General features: G+C 41.4%; 1 protein-coding gene across 1 annotated transcript; it reads right to left on the reverse strand.

Annotated features, from left to right (window-relative positions):
• Window positions 1-473: 473 nt before the first annotated feature.
• Window positions 474-16,415, reverse strand: SFPQ (splicing factor proline and glutamine rich). The gene is made up of 12 exons (XM_040619343.1): window positions 15,419-16,415; window positions 14,507-14,695; window positions 13,858-14,159; window positions 13,672-13,768; window positions 12,793-13,045; window positions 12,607-12,691; window positions 12,145-12,262; window positions 11,723-11,771; window positions 11,521-11,642; window positions 5,897-9,089; window positions 2,665-2,712; window positions 474-1,580 (listed from the first exon to the last, which is right to left on the reverse strand). The coding sequence occupies exons 1-10, from the start codon at window positions 16,235-16,237 to the stop codon at window positions 8,952-8,954; spliced, it is 2,172 nt and encodes a 723-aa protein (XP_040475277.1). The 5' UTR covers window positions 16,238-16,415; the 3' UTR covers window positions 474-1,580; window positions 2,665-2,712; window positions 5,897-8,951.
• Window positions 16,416-18,210: the final 1,795 nt, after the last annotated feature.

Consider the following 18,210-nt stretch of genomic DNA (forward strand, 5'->3'; position numbering starts at 1 on the left):
TTTAACTTCAAGAAATTGCTACTCAGGGTAACCCAAACATAGTAATTTGGCAAGATGTAATTCTAATTCTGTGGTTCTTTGTGAAGTCATGTGAGTACCCTATAACCTTCAATCTGACAGTTCTTTGGGAAAATACAAAAGTGGGATACAAGATGGTATTATGCCCGAAACCCAATCAAAGAGGGGCATGTAGTTAAATTGCTCTATTCGTCACATGCTGATTTTAGGAATAAAACCTATGAAGAATGAAGGCAATTTAAAAATATTGATGGCTTAATCAGTTTAGTTAGGACAAGGGCCTAGGAAGGGCCGTCAGGTTATCAGTAATTAATGTTGAAACAGCTCTGTCAAAAAGCCCAAGAGTCCTGAATCACCATGTTCTATGCCCATGTCACCTAATAACAAGGTGATGACATATAAGGAAAATTTTAGAAAACAAAAAGTCCTACTTAAAAACAAAAACAAAAGCACAATCGGATTTTAAAATGTCTTTATTAACAACAATTAGGCTGCTCATTCCTCTTTTCCCTCTTCCTCATGGGTTTTCTGGACACAGTTCACCTGATCCTGCCAATTAAAAGAAACAGTTACTCCAACAACAGATGTTAAGAATCCGAGTTGTCAAACACTTACCTTGAGCACTAAGTGAACTTTTTAACACCAAAGTAACTAATCAAGGAATGAGGAATTAACAGTATTTAATGATCTATATAGTTGAAGATTAAGATGCAGATTATTTTTACCACCAGGCTTTGTCACCAGCTAGCTGATTCAAGTTTGCTCCCATTCACTACAACTTTAGTAGCAACCACGCTAAGAAGGGAGATCTTTTAAAGACACTCCATTAATCGGCACCTTCCCTAAGGTTTAAAATCTAGTCAATTACTTATCGCTATTTCTACCTTATTCTACTTACTCTTGTTTAAATGATTACAAGAGCCCTTTAACTGAGTGATAATCTAACTATACACCCATCTGTATTACACGAGGGGACAGCAAGCTACTGTCTACCCACTACCTTTTTGCAAACTACTGGCACACAGTCATGTCCACTTATTTACATACTATGACTGCTTTCCCAGCTAGAACAGCAGAGCTGAGTTGCCCTTTAAAACTGCCAACCCTTCCAGGACATCACCAACTCTACGTGACCCTATCGTAGAACCATTTGGTTAAAAAACAGGCAACTTTCAATTTTCCAAACCCTCTTTTGCACAGTTCTATGGACACAGGCAAAAAGACGAACAAACTCCTACAGAAAACTAAAGTTCCTGTTTTTCTGAGGCTTGAGCCAAACCAACAAACAAGGCATCCAACCTCAAGAGGGCTGTTAAAAGGACTATAAATATTTACATACTATAAAAACAATGCATTTCCTACATAGAAGTTTTAACATAAAGTTAAAGTGAAATATTCACACACAAGCAGTTATGTTTTTAACACCCAAGAGTTCTTCTGAAGGCAGTTTACAGAGTAAGAAACATTCAACTTACCTAGATACTTCCTCAGTCTAACAAGCTGCGGCTTTTCTTGTTGGCTCACGTTGTGGGATGTCGTCTTGAGACTAATAGCTTATCCACCTATCATTAAAAATATCATCTTATTAAAACAACATGTATAGCATATTACATTTTTTTTTAAAGATTTTATTTGACAGAAAGGCAGTGAGAGAGGGAACGCAAGCAGGGGGAGTGGGAGAGGAAGAAGCAGGGAGCCCGATGCGGGGCTCGATCCCAAAACCTGATCGTGACCTGAGCCAAAGGCAGACACATAACGACTGAGCCACCCAGGCGCCCCGCATATTACATTTTTTAAAATTAACTTTTAGTGTGTACATCTTATTCTCACATCAACAAGAGGCACATTCTTGGGCCCAAGTCTGGGTTCCAATCAGTTCCAGTTTTTCTTTGGTTTTGCTCTGTTATTGCTTAGAAAAGACCCAGCCCACACTACCGTTACTTTCTTCTAAATTTTCCTCGCACACACTTTTGGGATTTTTCCTCCTACCCCTGACTGGACTGTTCTCTACTATTTGCTGGGTAAGTAAAAGAATCTTAAGGGAGATTCTGAACGGGTCAAAAGTGGAATTTCGAGTTCTAAAAATACGGCATTCCTCCACTAATTCAAGCCTTCTTTGCCTGTTACATAATCCCGTGTCCTTTCTTAGAATTGAAACAAAACATACAATACTCTGTTAGTTCCAGGTGTACAACATAGCTTCAACCATGTACCTTCTGTCAGTCTTTACTGACACTGTTATAAATAAAATAGTCCCCACTTTCTCTCTCCACACCCACGTTTGCTTTTTTAAAGTTTATTTACTTGAGAGAAAGAGAGAGAGAGCACAAGCGCATCAGAGAACACAAGGCGGGGGATGGGCAGAGGGAGAGGGAGAAGCAGACTTCCCGCTGAGCAGAGTCCAATGTGGGGCTTTATCCCAGGACCCCAGGATCACGACCTGAGCCGTACGCTTAACTGAACCACCCAAGGTGCCCCCCACATGTTGTTTTCAAAAACAAAAACACATGGATATTATCTTAGGAGAAGTCAACATCTCAAAAATCAAACACGTTTCACCCCACAGAGCTACATCACATTACTTAACCATTCCAACAAATCACACTCGAAAGCCTTCTACAGATTAGGATTTCTAAGGAAACTTACTTGAAGTGAGTGAGTACCCCAGTATCAGCCAACATCAATCATTCTTACCTAAAGAATAATAAGAGAAAGTTAATATAAAAGACAAGGGTATAAAGGTTTGAAAATGCTAGTTAACTTCAAAATTTAAAGAGTAAAATTCCAGAGACAAAGATTAGGGGCAAGTTACAGCATTAAAAAAAAAAAAAACAAGAAAAAAAAACAGGAAGAAACTTGATGGGGGGAAAAAAATCTAAAATTATTCTTGTGTAAAGTAATAAAGTAGACAGCTCAATTCAAATAAAAACTGTATCTTATTTAAAATACAAAATCCTATCTGCTATTTTCACCAGTCTGAGCACAATCAAGTTTGACTGCAACCCAAAATATACTATCCCTTATGTGAAGGTATGTGACAACGTTCACCTACCAAATGAGTTTTAACATCAGCTCTCTTTTCATATAAAAGCACATACCCTGCTCCCCATTCAAGTATGTCTTCCGTTCTCAGGCAGACTGACCACCTGCAGCAGTCCTCCTCCAAGAGTGCCCTCCCCATTCCACAGTACACAACAATGCAGTTGTTATCCTGCAATCCTGTATTTGCCTCGTTCTTTCCCTCCAAGTCCTCACTGAGTTTTCAGTTAGGGCAGGGAAGCTAGGCCTTATTCGGGACAGCAAGGAACCTGAGTTTTTCTGAGGAAGAAGACATTCACCTTCACTATATATGCCTGGCAGGGCCACAGTGCACAAAAACCAGAAAGATCAGCCTTAATTCAAGTTCCAGGTTTTTCTTCCTCCCTGATGATCAGTTACTGCCAAGGGGATTAAAAAAAAAAAACAAAACTAGAGCTCCCTGTTGCACATGTACCATCCATAAGGGATACTATATCGTTTTGCATTCTCCCCCGTTCTCCAGATTATCCTATCCTGCATCCAGCCCCCTTCTCACCCTCCAAATAAAGTCTTTTCAGCACTGGTGTTCAAAAGCAACATTTTTATGGTTGATGGTTTATCAACTGTGAGATTTCCACAGTTGAGTCTTAAAAATTGCCAATCATTATCTAGCAGCAATGACAGATGATTAGGAGCAGTCAAATCCTCAGAATTCTTTCCCTAATCGGCAGCCATTTGAGAACTGCACTAGCTGACAGAACACTGAAACATTATCAGCTAAAGCCAAAACCAAATAAAGGCCCAGAACAAGCATCCTGGCTCTCTCAAACCTGTCCAAAATCATTAAGGGAAAGGCAGTAAATGCAGGACTATGGATCATGTCACTGCAGCTGACAATGATTAACAATAGGACACATGCAACCCCCATTAAGGTTAAAAGTCCAAAACTAGTCACACGCATCTCTTTTCTTGGGGAAAAATGAGACTATTATGCATTCTTTGTAGGTTTTACAACCTCGTGTGAAGAGCACCCATTCCATTTCTTTCATCTTTCAGAAAGCACCGGAAGCTGTTCCAAGGGCCTAACAGTACGAAACGCATTCTGGCATCACACCTCTGAACCTCAGACCATTCTCATTTAAAAGAATACTTTTGGTTTGTAACAAGAAAAGACTATGAAATACAATGCAAGCACCTCGGTATAGTGTTGTTACTGCAACCCATTTATTCCCAGCTTTTTGAGTGATTTTAAGACCCTCTACACTAAGATTCACAGATTATAGCTACATACAAATCGAAACTAGTAAGAATGGACTTAAGTCACAGGTTTCTCATGTGAAAGTGCAAAAACCTATTCATCTTGAAATAAGTAGAAATGATGCAAAATTAACCCCCCTCCCCAGTGACGTTCCTCAAGTCCATTGATTATAACAAGTACATTCTCTCAAAACTGTTATTGGCTGTTAAGAAATAAACCTGAGCTTTTATTTCTAAGCACTCGAATCACTAAATCACGGTAGCAAGTATTGGCCACCGATTTAATGAATTATGCCACAGGAAAACCCCATCAGGGTTGTACATCAACTTAGTGACACTCTGGTCACTAATACTGAGCATTACGTTTGCGCTGCATTATGTATTATTAATATAGAGCTAAACTAGTCACCATTCGCTTTTTTACCTAACAGGAGAGTCAAGGTATTTGCTTGAACAGACTACATATTAAAGTACCAATTTGTCCCCACCTTGTGAATCGCTTGCCAAAGAGCAAGCCATTTTTCTTGATACAATGGAAGAAAATTCTCATAGTCATGAAGAGTTTTCACCGGCATTTATGCAAAGTAAACCGTACTTTCCAGTTACAGAGCAGAAAGCATTATACATGAAAGCTGTTTCTCGTGCATGCTAGCTGAAAACCAGCTCGGAGACCAAAGTTAAGTTGAATTGAGGTCTGGAACAACAGTTGATGTAAAGCTTACAAAGCTTAAGTCCTAAGCAACGAAAGAAGGTGCTTTTGAAGACTTTTTTCTTTTTTTGGTGAACATTTTGGATTATATAACATCACATCCCTAAAGCTAGTAAGGGAACCAAATTCGAAAAGCTACTCTGAACATTTGCAGTTATCCTACAGAATACGACGAAGTCTTAGGAGTGGGAAGTGATTCCCAACATGTATTCAACTGCAGGCAAGTCAACATGCCACACCACTTTCCCCCAGGTTTAGAGAGCATAGACGTATTTAGACAAGTCACATAACTTGAACTATACACATTAGATTCCCACCTAAGCCCACGTTAGTAACAAAGGTATTCCCATGAAGCCCATTAAAAAAAAAAAAATTAAATCACATTACAAAAAAAAAACCACTGTACTTTAAAGTCTTAATTCGCTCAACCTGCAGAATAATTACCAAGATTGCATTCTGAAATCGGTATTGCTGACCTCTGAGCAGGTCAGTTTGCTACAACAGAGACTCGGTATCACATGCTATATAGTCCATGTCAAGATGCTAAAAGCATTCTACTTCCCAAGTATGGTTTGATTCCCTCTCCCCCACACCACTGATGTGCTCCAGGTTCTCTTCAGTTACAATGCAACTAAAGGAAACCACGCAACTGAATCAGACATACCAAAGAATCAAGTTTGCACTTTTTATCTGAGAACTGCAACAGCACTGAATTCTGCCTGACAAATTACAGCTCTAAACCCAAACCCACGCAGTTTTGATAGAAACTAGCTTTACCATACAAGTGTTAGGTGCTGCACTGTAATTTCATTGTCAGAAGTGTGATGTCAGAATGCCCACGGAATAAAAGTACATAGCAAGTCACCAAGTTAGATTATATTGCTTGTTACCTACCTGTATGCAGTCGGCAATGAGAATCTTGGAGCAAGCAGGAATACTACATCCGGGTCCTAATGTCCATTGCCATTTGCGGTACTACGTTCCTCACAGTTACGCACTGCAGAAATGCTGGCTAAATGCAGTTATGTAGCAGGCCACTACTTTAATAGTGCATAATTGCAGTCCAAGAACACCAGAAAACATTCCGCCACAACAAAGTGGCTTGCCCAAGAAAAGCCAAGTATCTAAATTTTTGTCTGCCATAATATGCCACTTATAAAAAATTGCACAGGCGTAACGTTACAATTTCCCAAATTATTATGTTTATATTAGTGGTATAATACACCTATATATAGAGTGGTGGGGTTTATAGTACTTCTTAGAGGATTTTAATTAGTGTTCTAAGCCAAGAGGATTATGGTTTCACTGAATGTGAGCCATTGGGTTGATCTTGTAAGGTACCTATTAAATACAATGGGGTCTCTCAGAGAATGCAGTTTTTAAAGATTAGGAGTAATAAGCTTAAAACGATCAGTGTTCCTCTTAAACAAAATCATGAGAGAAAGTGGAGAAGAGGAAATGGGGGCAGGTGGTTTCTTTAAATGAGAAAAATGGCTGAAATACTTCGAAAGTACTACATTCCCTTTCCCACCCCACATTTCATAACAGCTTTTAGGAAATTCCTTTTTAAGATGATTTAAATTCACATTAGTCTAAAAACTATCATATGCATTGCAAGACTTATTGAAAGTCTATTTGAGTAGCTTACAACCCTTGGTACACTGCTGTTTCAGTGATGAAAGGCAAAACTTAGTTGAAACTAAGCAACATTATTTGCTAAACGACGTTTAGCAATTCTACAGCCCACAGTAAGGCTATCAAAGCCACAACTTTCAGGAGATTATCCATTAGCATCCTTCACCACTCTTCAAAGGTACAGTACTAACAAAAGCTTATTTTAGGGGTCTGTGCCAGCATCCCTTATAAAGAAAGGCATGTAATCTGAAAAATAAACTGAAACATTAATTTTATAGGCAGATTTTCCCACTTCCCCACCAGCCCCCACCCACACACATTCAAGTTCACCCTCTGTGGGTGTCCCATGAACACCCCTTCTTTTATCATTAGTGGAGTCCCTACCATACAATTCAATCAAATTGTAATGGATTCCTTTCAAATCCAGACCCTTGTTTCCACAGAAAACCTCATACGTATCACCAATTGATGACTTAGGACAAAACTTCCTCATTGATAGAATTATGGTAGAACTACTACCCATTTCCAAGTGTCTTGGTGAAGAAATAATGAGTATTTTCTAAGGAGATTCTCTTCCTTAATTAGCACACCATATACCTGTCAGTCACACAACCAGAATTGGGTGACAAGCCTTTATACTCCACTCGTGTTTTACTTTTAGTATCACCCAGTTTCCTATGCAGAAAAAGTGCTCAATTGTTTCAACGATAGATTTCCCTTTGTACTCAGGCACAATACTAAACTTCAGCATTTTAACCAAGATTTGATTTAGAATTTTACTTCTTGCCAATTAGCACCAAGAACAGAGGTGAAAAAGAGGAAGACACATTCCACAGTAAGAGTTCTGTAATGTACAAATTGAATGGAAACATAACTAAGAACAAAGCCAAACCATTCAATTACTTTACCTACTTTTAGGAAGTTGTTCCTCTACTAACATACATGACACTGGGAAAACAGGTTCCCGTTGTACTAACAGACAACAGTAACAATCTACTTTAGTATTAAGTCAAAATGTCTTATCCTAATGGAAGGAGATTCAATGAAGTTGACAATCAACTGACAACACCATCGAAACACTCCAGAACTTTATGGTGGGAGGAAGGGCTATTTGTACTGTGTAGCATAAGCAACTCTCTCCAGATTTAGTGCTACATCCAAAGTAAACTATGGAAAAACAGATTAACAAATATTTTACAGTAAGAATCGTTATCTGCAACCCTGTTTGTCATTAACAGTCACCACTAGTTCTTAGACAAGAGAACAAGTAGATTTTTATAGTCCTACAGATTTTGACCACCAGCAGTAGCACAAGGAGATGTAAAAGTTACAGAGTACAAATGCATACATAGCTAAACCTACTTTATGGTTACTACACTTACTTTCGAGTTGCATTTTTCAGACTAAACCCCATCTTCATAAATCGCTTGAAGTAATACATGAAAAGACTTCATGTTTAACAATCTTTAATTCAAATGTGAAAGTTCAATACAAGCCATTTGTAGGGCTTGGGACTTGTTCTTTTAAAAACAAGAATGGAGGAATGCAACAGAATTGATCTTTCCACTTTTTCTTCAGAAACTTTCAAGGAAAGGATAGATCATAGGGCCATAAAGATCCATGTAGTCATACCCACTTTCTCCCCCTGCCAAAAGTCTTTCACCCATTCCATAATCTTAATACACATTCCTGAAGGAAGATTTACAGTTCAGCTTGCTTACATAACCATTTAAAAATACTTAGCACCAGCTTGCTTCCTATAATGCCAAACAAATCAAATCATGAAACTACTTCAATATGCATTTCTTCTTTTTAAAACAAGGGGGTACTTATTTGTAGAAAGCAATACTTAGCCTACAGATACATTTCCCAGAAATGGCATGTGCCATTCGAAGGCCTAGACACGCTCATGCTTTCAAAGTGGAACACCTAGCCTAATGTGCATAGAAGCATGAATGGCAAAGTTGAAGATCAATATTATAACTATTTTTTCTATTTATTTGAAGCACAGTAAAAAAAAAATTGGTACACTTTGGAAATTCAGTGGCACAAGGTACACTGCCATAACTTGAGGGACATTATACAGTTAAAAAAAAAAAAAAAAGAAAGAAAATAAAAAGGAAAAAAAATTCCCCTGTTTGAAACACTGTATTACATAATTTTACCTGCCCAAACAGACCATTTACAAATATTAGGTCAATAAACTAACATCCATAAAAAGGTAGCTTTCTTACTAAAATGCAAGAATTTAAAAGATTGGTATCTAAACAAGAAAAGACAAAAACAAACTGGAATGAAAACCTAGGTATCACATCTAAAATCGGGGCTTTTTGTTTGGGCCTTCATACTCTTCTCTCCCTCTACCATATCCTGCTGGAGTTCCAGGCCCCATTCCTCTAGGACCCTGTCCACCCACAGGCCCCGCACCTCCCTGCCCAAAGCGCTCAGTACGCTATTGGAACAGTAATTAACAGTTCATTATATGTAGTTGATGTCCATGTGTGTTAAGTAAATATTTTAGAAGGTTCCGTAGTCAACGTTCGTCGATACAATCACCAATGAGTCGATCCACAGGTACCGGGAACATAGAAAGGAAAAAAGGGTAATTTGAAAATTAGTTTACGATAATACATGCCTTGTGGTATGTTCCCACTTGAGCCATTCTCATACACCTGTTTCAAAGAATAGGTCTTCCCTGTAGTGCTAAAAAATTTAAGAATTAGTGCAGATGTGAAAACCCATTCCAAAATGAGTTTTAAGAAATTTCACATCAGATTAACCCACTGGAAAAGCTTGCAAACTTCTCACTTTCAAGGTCTGAACAGGAAATTTAATTTCCAAGTAAGCCTAACAAGCCCAACCAGACAGATTCAATGCACTCAATGAAGTGACAAAGACCTACTCACCAGTTAGTGGCATGAGCTGCGTAAGAAACCTTGTGCTTTTCAAGATCTTAAGACACATCTGCTAAGTTGCAGAAATCTTAAAAGATTCAAAGTTTTAATAAAATGCTACCAGACTACAAAAAGAAAAAAGCATAAAAGACTAATAGATTTAGTCACTTAACCGGCACAGTAACTTCATTAAAAAAGTGTTGCCATATTCTCACAGGCATACCGCCTTCAGAACCACACTATATAACCAGAGCCAATTACGTTCACAGTAGTCTGCACTGCTGCAGACTGACTGAGTATACAGCCCACCCCCACACCGGCCCAACTTTTCCTTCGGGTCTTTGAAAGTCCACTGGTTAGCTATGGTTCCACGTTTTGGCTATTTCCCAAACAGCCTGAATACCAAGCTTAAGTAACTGCAATAAAGCAGGATTTCATTATTCCACCTAGTATTAAGTACTTCTAATCTGAGAAACCTTTATTCCCCAAACAGGAAAACCCTATAGATATGCAAAGCACAGAAGCCTCAACTATCTTTCAAATTCCATTCAAAATAAGTTACTGAGAGCATAACTCCAAAAATGGGGGGGGAGGGGGCATCAGGGTTTAACTGTTCCTATACATAGTTTCAACACGTTTCCTACTAAATACTATAGGGCTACTTTAAAAACTAAATCTCAGTCCTTTAAAATATTCTCAAAATCCTAAAAATGTCAGGGTTTTAGCGCATTATGCTGTGTATCTCAAAAGCTCTAAGAAAATTTTGGGGTTTCACGATTATGTTATTACAACATCTTAGAACTCTACCTGTTACACGGGACATACAAAGAACCTTAATTGTGGGAACATCACGTCAAATTAGGTTTTACAAATTTGATACAGACCTACAATCTACCTTTTAGAAAGCATATGAACCAAAATGTTACCCACAGTACTTTAAAAATTCAATTTAAAGAAAGCTAGTAACACTATGTTTTAACCCAACCAGCTATTTATGATTCTAATGCTCAAAACACCTTAAATAGATTTTAAAAAGATGAAGTCCCATACTAAATCCTCATACTCCTGCATGTAAAATGAATCTACTGAGCTACATGCTGAAAGGAGCTTCCCTCCTTTACCAAAAGCCTGCAGGTGAACCAGTCAGATTCAGTTCAGTTGTGAAAATGCACTCTTCTCTAAACCCACCTCTAAATCCAATATTTAATTTTCCTACGGATCTGTAAAGCCCTAACACAGCCACTCAGACCAATTCACTTGGTGGTTCTAAAGCCTCCTGACAGGCTATCTGTACAGTTAAAATATGAAAGCATCAAGAATGTTCAGATCAAATGCACACAACTAGTATGCTTAAAATCGTCACTGATTTGTGCTATCCTGTAGCAAAATGGAGATGTCCGTTTATTTTAGAAGGTGCACCTACTGACAGGCCCAGCAAGTGGGAAACGACGAGTCAAAACCGGAAACAACTCCCTTTTCATGGGTAGAAACCACACCAAATATAGGTCAAAGTCCTACACATCACTAAAAGATGCCTAAGGCTATAAACTACAAGTCTGATTCATACTTATGGCAAATGTCAGCTTAATGAATGAGTTTGCCATGTGATTACTCTCACTTGGATGTAGAATCATCAGGTCCACCATCTAGCATTTCGAATTTGGATTTGCCATGTGCTAGAGTGCAAAAGTACACAAGCAATATAAAGGAGAGCACCTATGTCTACTTATTGCCAAAGAGAGAACTCCGACATACTACTGACAGCATTGACTTCTTGTTGGCAACCGTTTCTGTTTAGGTTACCACACACTGAGTTCTTCTATGTTGCCAAAGTACTCCTCAATATTATGATTTACATGATAAGGGAACTAAAAAGAGGTCCAGTTACCTACTTAAAAAAACAAAAACAAAAACAAAAAACAAAACACACACACGTAAGTTGTGAAAAATGAGAATTTCCTTTGTACTACGTCATACAGGATACATTACCATGTCGCTTCCCATCATGGAACCACTCATGGTTGCTGGTGGGACTCCAGGATTAGCTTCATAACCTATGCCACCACCACCACCTAGAGGTGGAAATTTCTGGCCTCCTGAACCATAGGGATCTAGGAAACAAAAATGCTGGTTACAACTCAACCAGAACACTGCTCTCTAATGGTACTGCTAATTTGATTTTCATGCTTACCTCCCATGTTCATTGCTCCTCCACCACCCATTCTCATGTCTCTTTCTCTCTGCAAGAAAAAAAAAAAAAAAAACCCTTTCATACACCTGGTACTATACCCATATAAAGAATTCTTGAGAAGATAAGAAATTTCCAAAACTTAAAAAAAGGTTAGGACTACATTTAAAACCAATATTCTGAAACCAATTGGTGAGACTCAATTACCAAAAAACCCCTAAAGCTTCTTCCCAACCAATGAAATCTTTAGGCCCAGCCAAGAAGATAAAACTTAAAGCATATTAATAACGGTAATAACACACTTGTAAGAAGAAAAAGAACGGCAGTGAAGTGAAACGTCATTATTTAATTGGGTAAAATTTCATTTTCGGTACCTACAAGTTTTGTAGACAACTCCAATTACATTTCAAAAGAATTTTACTTACTGGATCCATGTAGCCCATCCGGCTATAACTTTCCTCTCTTTGGCGTCTCATTTGTTCTTCCATTTCACGCTGACGAATCATCATCTCTTCTTCCCTTCTACGTCGTTCTTCTTCTTGCCTGAAACATTCATCAAGCATATAAACTAAAGCGTCATCCACATCTTTTAAGAGCCAATATGAAGAAAGCTAATAGTTTGCCTCAGACCTTTACAAAGTCTAGGTTAGAGCAAACACACATGATGGCCTGGATAGAGTACAAAATGGACATAGAAGCATTCTGGCAAAGAAAAGAGGTGTCATTAATCAAAACTTTAAATTCTACTCCAACTTTGTGTTAAACCAACACTGACACAGTATTTAACCTCTCTGTACTCCATCAGACTCACCTGCAAAATTTAGGTCTATCTTTTCCTCTAAATGTTAACCCAGAAGCAAAGGCTTATTAGCTTAACAAAATTTTACCTTAGTTGCATTTCTTTACGTTTCTGCATTTCTTGATTGTGAAGTTCTTCCATGCGTCTTAATTCTTCCTGGCGTCTCATCAGATCTGAACATTAGAAAATTGTTTTGAATCCACATTAACGGGGTTCTAAAAAGTTCAAAAAGCAACTGATCCTATCAGTGAAATTACACAAAAAGGTCTTTTACCTTGACGCAAAAGATTTGCCTGATGCTCGTGATAGGCGTCTTCCATTTCACTTTCCAATTTGTCTTTTGCATCTTTCATGTTTTTTTCAACTTGTTCCCTTTGCTGTTTTTCCATTTCATCCAGGGACTTCCATCGCTGAGAATATTCATACTCAAATGTGCCATGCCTAACAATATTTAAACATGAACCAATTTGTGGACACACACAACAAATACTACTTGATTGTCCTAAAAACAAAGATGTCCCCCCAGCCTATCACATGTAAGAACTGACAAAGGCAAAGGCCACCTTGGTTCATGTAAAACAGCCTTACCTCAAAAATGACATATTTCAGGGGCACCTGGGTGGCTGTCAGTCTGACTCTTGATTTTGGCTCCAGTCACGAGATTGAGCCCTGCCCCAGCAGGGAGTCTGCTTGAGATTCTCTCCCTCTACCCCTACACCTCCACACCACGAGCACTAGCCGGTGCTAATAAATAAATCTTTACCAAAAAAAAAAAAAGTAACATGTCCCAGAATGATGCAGTAACAGAGAGTATCGGGCACTGGAGATAAATCCTACCTTCCCCATTTCCTAATTTTATTTCCTCTAACCAAATTCCTCTTCAAGGAATACTTTTTTTTTCAATCCTTAAAAAGATACCTATTCATCACGCAGTTGTTTTAAGGACAAAACAAAACGGCATATAAAATATACCTATCTCAGCAACAAATATCAAGCATTTGAACATCTCTGCTTTAAAACCTCTAAACTTCCTGAGCCTGAGATTTTTATCAAGCACATGCATTTCAAAGAATTTTGCGTTCTCTAAGCAAAATTCAAAAATTATTACAAGTTCTAATTTGCAATTAAAAATGCTTAGATTAAATCAATCTTACTTTTGATACATTGGATTCTTCTGTGCAAGTTTTTCAGGAAGGCCATCTTCATCATCTAATTGTTCAAGTGGTTCCACAATGACTGGACGAGGAGTTCTAATAACAAAAATGGTTCCAACTTAACTGGTTTCAGTTTTATCCCAACTTCTTCATTCAATAAAATTAAAATAAGCATATGAACTTACGTTGTCAGTAAGAAAACACCTTCACTGCATCTTTCAAAGGCTTTTCTTGCTGCCGGCTTAGAAGCAAATTCAACAATGCCTTTCCCTGTAGATCTCCCACGATCATCCACAATTACAACAGCCCTTTCAATAGGACCAAACTGGCTAAAGGCTTCTTCCAACAGTTCATTGGAAACATAAGGTGAAAGATTTCGAACGGAGAGGGCAGCAGCATGTGTGGCAAAGCGAACCCGAAGCTGTCTACCTCTCATGGGTGTATCATCAAGTTCGGCTTTGGCAATTTCAGCCAATGCCCTAGATTCCTGAAAGTATCAGACATACTCATGTTAATATGACCTCAACATTGGTTAATGCCCACTCTAAAACTATCAAAAGCCTAACTCCCACTCCCTCTCTTCCTCCAGCTCAGTTCAAGTATCTTCATGCAGCCCTCCCTGACACCACCCAGGGTAGGTAAAGGTCTTATCCACCTCCCCCCTCGTTTCCTGGTATCAACAATTATTCACAACACAACAGTTGCGTCTTTTTTGTAAAAATGAGGAAAGTTCTAAAAACCAACTTATTGCTGTTGGTTTGAACATCAGAGGTTGTTAATAGCAAAAAAACAAGGAAAAAACCCTCTAAATCCACATTAAAAAAAAAAACTCACAAGTTTAATAAACCCAAATCCTTTGCCTTTATTGATAAAAACTTCTCCTGGTTCTCCATATTTAGCAAATAGTCTTTTGAATTCATCCTCTGTGATATCAGCAGGTAGATTCCCAACAAACAACCGACAACGCTGAGTGTAAGTTTTCTCTCCAGGCCTCCTCAAGAGAGACAAGTTGGCTTTAAACCCCTAATGAAAAAGGAAGGAAATTTTCAGAAACCAGTGACCTTAGCAAGTAGAAAAATCCAGTAACAATGTTCGCTGTTCCCAGACTGGGTAATACCACCAATCGGGTTGCTCTTGTGTTCCATTTGAAGTCAAAGTCAAGATTCTGTATTTGTGGATTTCCAACATAACTATCCAAACATCAAACAGCCCAAACCATCCTGAACACTCGAGAACAGACCTATAGCCCTGTATAGACTCGACTCTACATAAGCAACCTCATCAACCGTATATGTTAAGTGTCCCCGACAAGCCTACATCGTAGCAGACATTAAGTTAAAATGGTGATCAAGTATTAAATGAAAAGAATGTGATCAAAATCCTGCCGTCACCCGCACGACTTGTGCCTGCGCTTTTAAGGCCGGAACTCCGCCGACCTCTCCAACCCTATAATTCACGTTCTACTCTGGTTCCCAAGATCCGCTAGCTTTAACAGGGCCCAGCACAGCTTCTCATTGCTGCCTCCTCAGGCCACCCTCCCTCTGTCCTCGGCCAGCCTGGAGCCCAGCCCGCGACCAGCTAGCGGACCCACGCCGTCCGCCCCTCGCTCCGGCAGCGGCCCCGCCCTCCACCGCCCGCGCGCACGCGCCTTTTCCGGTCTCCGACAAAATGGAGGCCGGGAAGGGAAGGAGGAGGGGGCCGCCGCCATCTTAGGGAAACCGACGCGCAGCTCCGGGAGACACTCACCTCTGAGTCGGAGATTTTCTCCTCGCTGCGGCCGCCGGGCCCGCCGGGCGGGGGCCCCTGGTGGTGCTGCTGGTGGTAGGGCGGGTGGTGCTGCCGGCCTCCGCGGGGCTCCCCGCCGCCTCGGTGCGGCGGCTTGGGGTGGCCGCCAGGAGTGCCTAGGCCCGGGCCGCCGCCGGGCTTCGGCCCGCCTGGCATTTTGCCGCCTTTCGGGCCTCCAGGTCCTGGGCCCTGCTTAGGCCCGGGGCCTGGACCCCCTGTGGGTGGAGGCGGCGGGCCGCCGGCCTGAGGCGGGGTGGTGGGGACCCCGCTGCTCGGCGGCGCGGGCGGGGGCGCCCCGGGGGGCGCCGAGGTGACAGCGGGCGGCGGGGTCGGGGTGGGGCCCGGCCCCGTAGGCGCCCCGGAGGTTGGAGGAGTGGCAGGAGGTGCCGAGCCGGAGGCCGGCGGAGCGCTGCCCACTCCGGGAGCCGGGCCAGGTCCCTGAGGAACGACAGGCTTGGATGAGTCCTGTGGCGGCGGCGGCTGCTGATGCGGCGGCTGATGCGGCGGCTGATGCGGCGGTGGCTGAAGCGGCGGTGGCTGCTGTGGTGGCGGCTGCTGCGGCGGTGGCTGCTGCTGTTGCTGGTGCGGAGGCGGTGGCGGGATCGGGGGCTTGGGGCCACCCTGGACCGGGCCGGGCCCCATAGGTCCGCGGTTCTGATTGAGGCCCATGCCGGGCGGCGGGGAGCGGAAGTCGTGGAGGCCGCCGCGGCCGCCGCCTCCTCCACGCCGGTGGAAGCCGCCACCGCCACCGCCACGGCTCCGGAACCGGTCCCGAGACATGTCTGTGATCAAGGGGCGGTCGAGGCAGAAGCGGAGAAGACGCTCAGGGAACGTGGAGGCCACCTTGCTTCGCACAAGATGGCGGATGACACAGGCGGCGCGCCGCCTTTGTCCTCCTCTTATATAGGCCGGCTGGCATAGCCCCGCCTACTCTTCGATCGGTAGCTCCAATAGCCAATTGCAAGTACGGTACTTGATGACACTAAGTTACGGAGCGCTAATCTTTCCGATTGGCTTCCGGATGAGAGGAGGGCGGCATGGGGGGGGGGGGGAGTGAAGTTTCCAGTTGGCCAATGAGCGGAAAAGGAGTTGGCTGTAGGCCACTGTGATTTGCTGTGAGAAATTTGAATGGGTTCGCCGGAGCAATTTTCCCTGATAACCACGGCCCTATCAGCTCCTGGGGAGAGATGTTAGAGGACCCTTTTCTTTCTTGATTACCCCCAAGAGCTGCTTGCCGGTATTCTTGCCCGGAAAGAACAGATGTTCTCCCGTTCAAAAGAATAAATTACTTGTGCTTACTACCTACTCTACCTTGTGCTGGGCCAGTTAAGTTAGAGAAATAAATCTTACCGATTTCACACGCGCAATCTTATTGGTTTTATCTTGGAACCTCCCTGGAGTACAGGTTTGTTTTAGTATAGACTTCGGAATAGGCTTAAGTTAATGCAGTCTTTGTTCAAAAAGAAAAGAAATTTTGACTGTGTACATGCGTGTGTATAGACTAGTAAGTTACAAACACAAATCACGAAAGGAATATAACATTTTCTTTAATTCCACTAGCACTGGGGCGTCTGCCTTCGACTGAAGTCATGCTCGCAGGATTCTGGGATCGAGCCCGCGTTGGGCTCCCCAGTCACCGGAGAGCCTGCTTCTCCCTCTGCCCCTCCCCTGCTTGCGCTCTCTCTCCCTCTCTCTCTCAAATAAATAAAATCTTTTTAAAAATTCCACTAGCACTCAACATTTTGTGAATAGATTAAGATAGTTTAAGATTACAATGTTAAAGTATCTATTTGGAATCAGACAGTGGGTAGTATCCTTCTTACTTCAAGCTCTCTAACTTTGAAGTACCCTAGCCATGTCCCTTAATACCCCTTCTAGTTACTGTCATCTATGGACCTCTTTTTTTTTTTTTAAATGATTTTTTATTATATTATGTTAGTCACCATACAGTACATCCCCGGTTTCCGATGTAAGGCTCGATGATTCATTAGTTGTGTATAACACCCAGTGCACCATGCAATACGTGCCCTCCTTACTACCCATCACCAGTCTATCCCATTCCCCCACCCCCCTCCCCTCTGAAGTCCTCAGTTTGTTTCTCATAGTCCATAGTCTCTCATGTTTCATTCCCCTTTCTGATTACCCCCCTTTCTTTATCCCTTTCTTCCCCTACTGATCATCCTAGTTCTTATGTTCCATAGATGAGAGAAATCATATGATAGTTGTCTTTCTCTGCTTGACTTATTTCACTTAGCATTATCTCCTCCAGTGCTGTCCATGTTGTAGCAAATGTTGAGAACTCGTTCTTTCTGATAGCTGAGTAATATTCCATTGTATATATGGACCACAACTTCTTAATCCAGTCATCTGTTGAAGGGCATCTCGGCTCCTTCCACGATTTAGCTATTGTGGACATTGCTGCTATGAACATTGGGGTGCATATGGCCCTTCTCTTCACTACGTCTGTATCTTTGGGGTAAATACCCAGTAGTGCAATGGCTGGATCATAGGGTAGCTCAATTTTTAACTTTTTAAGGGACCTCCACACTGTTTTATCTATGGACCTCTTTTGATGGATCATTCCTTCCTCAATACTAGCTCATGGCTCATTGTCTTCCTTTCCATCTCTACTTCTCATCATTCAGCATTTATTTGGATGACTACCCAATACTCTGTTGATTCTTTACCTCCAACAGTCTTCCCTTCCATCCTATAGTACCACCCAACCCCCTTCATAGTCATCCTTTGTTTGG

Source organism: Ursus maritimus, unplaced genomic scaffold, assembly GCF_017311325.1.
Source record: "Ursus maritimus isolate PB19 unplaced genomic scaffold, ASM1731132v1 scaffold_32, whole genome shotgun sequence".
Taxonomy (NCBI): domain Eukaryota; kingdom Metazoa; phylum Chordata; class Mammalia; order Carnivora; family Ursidae; genus Ursus; species Ursus maritimus.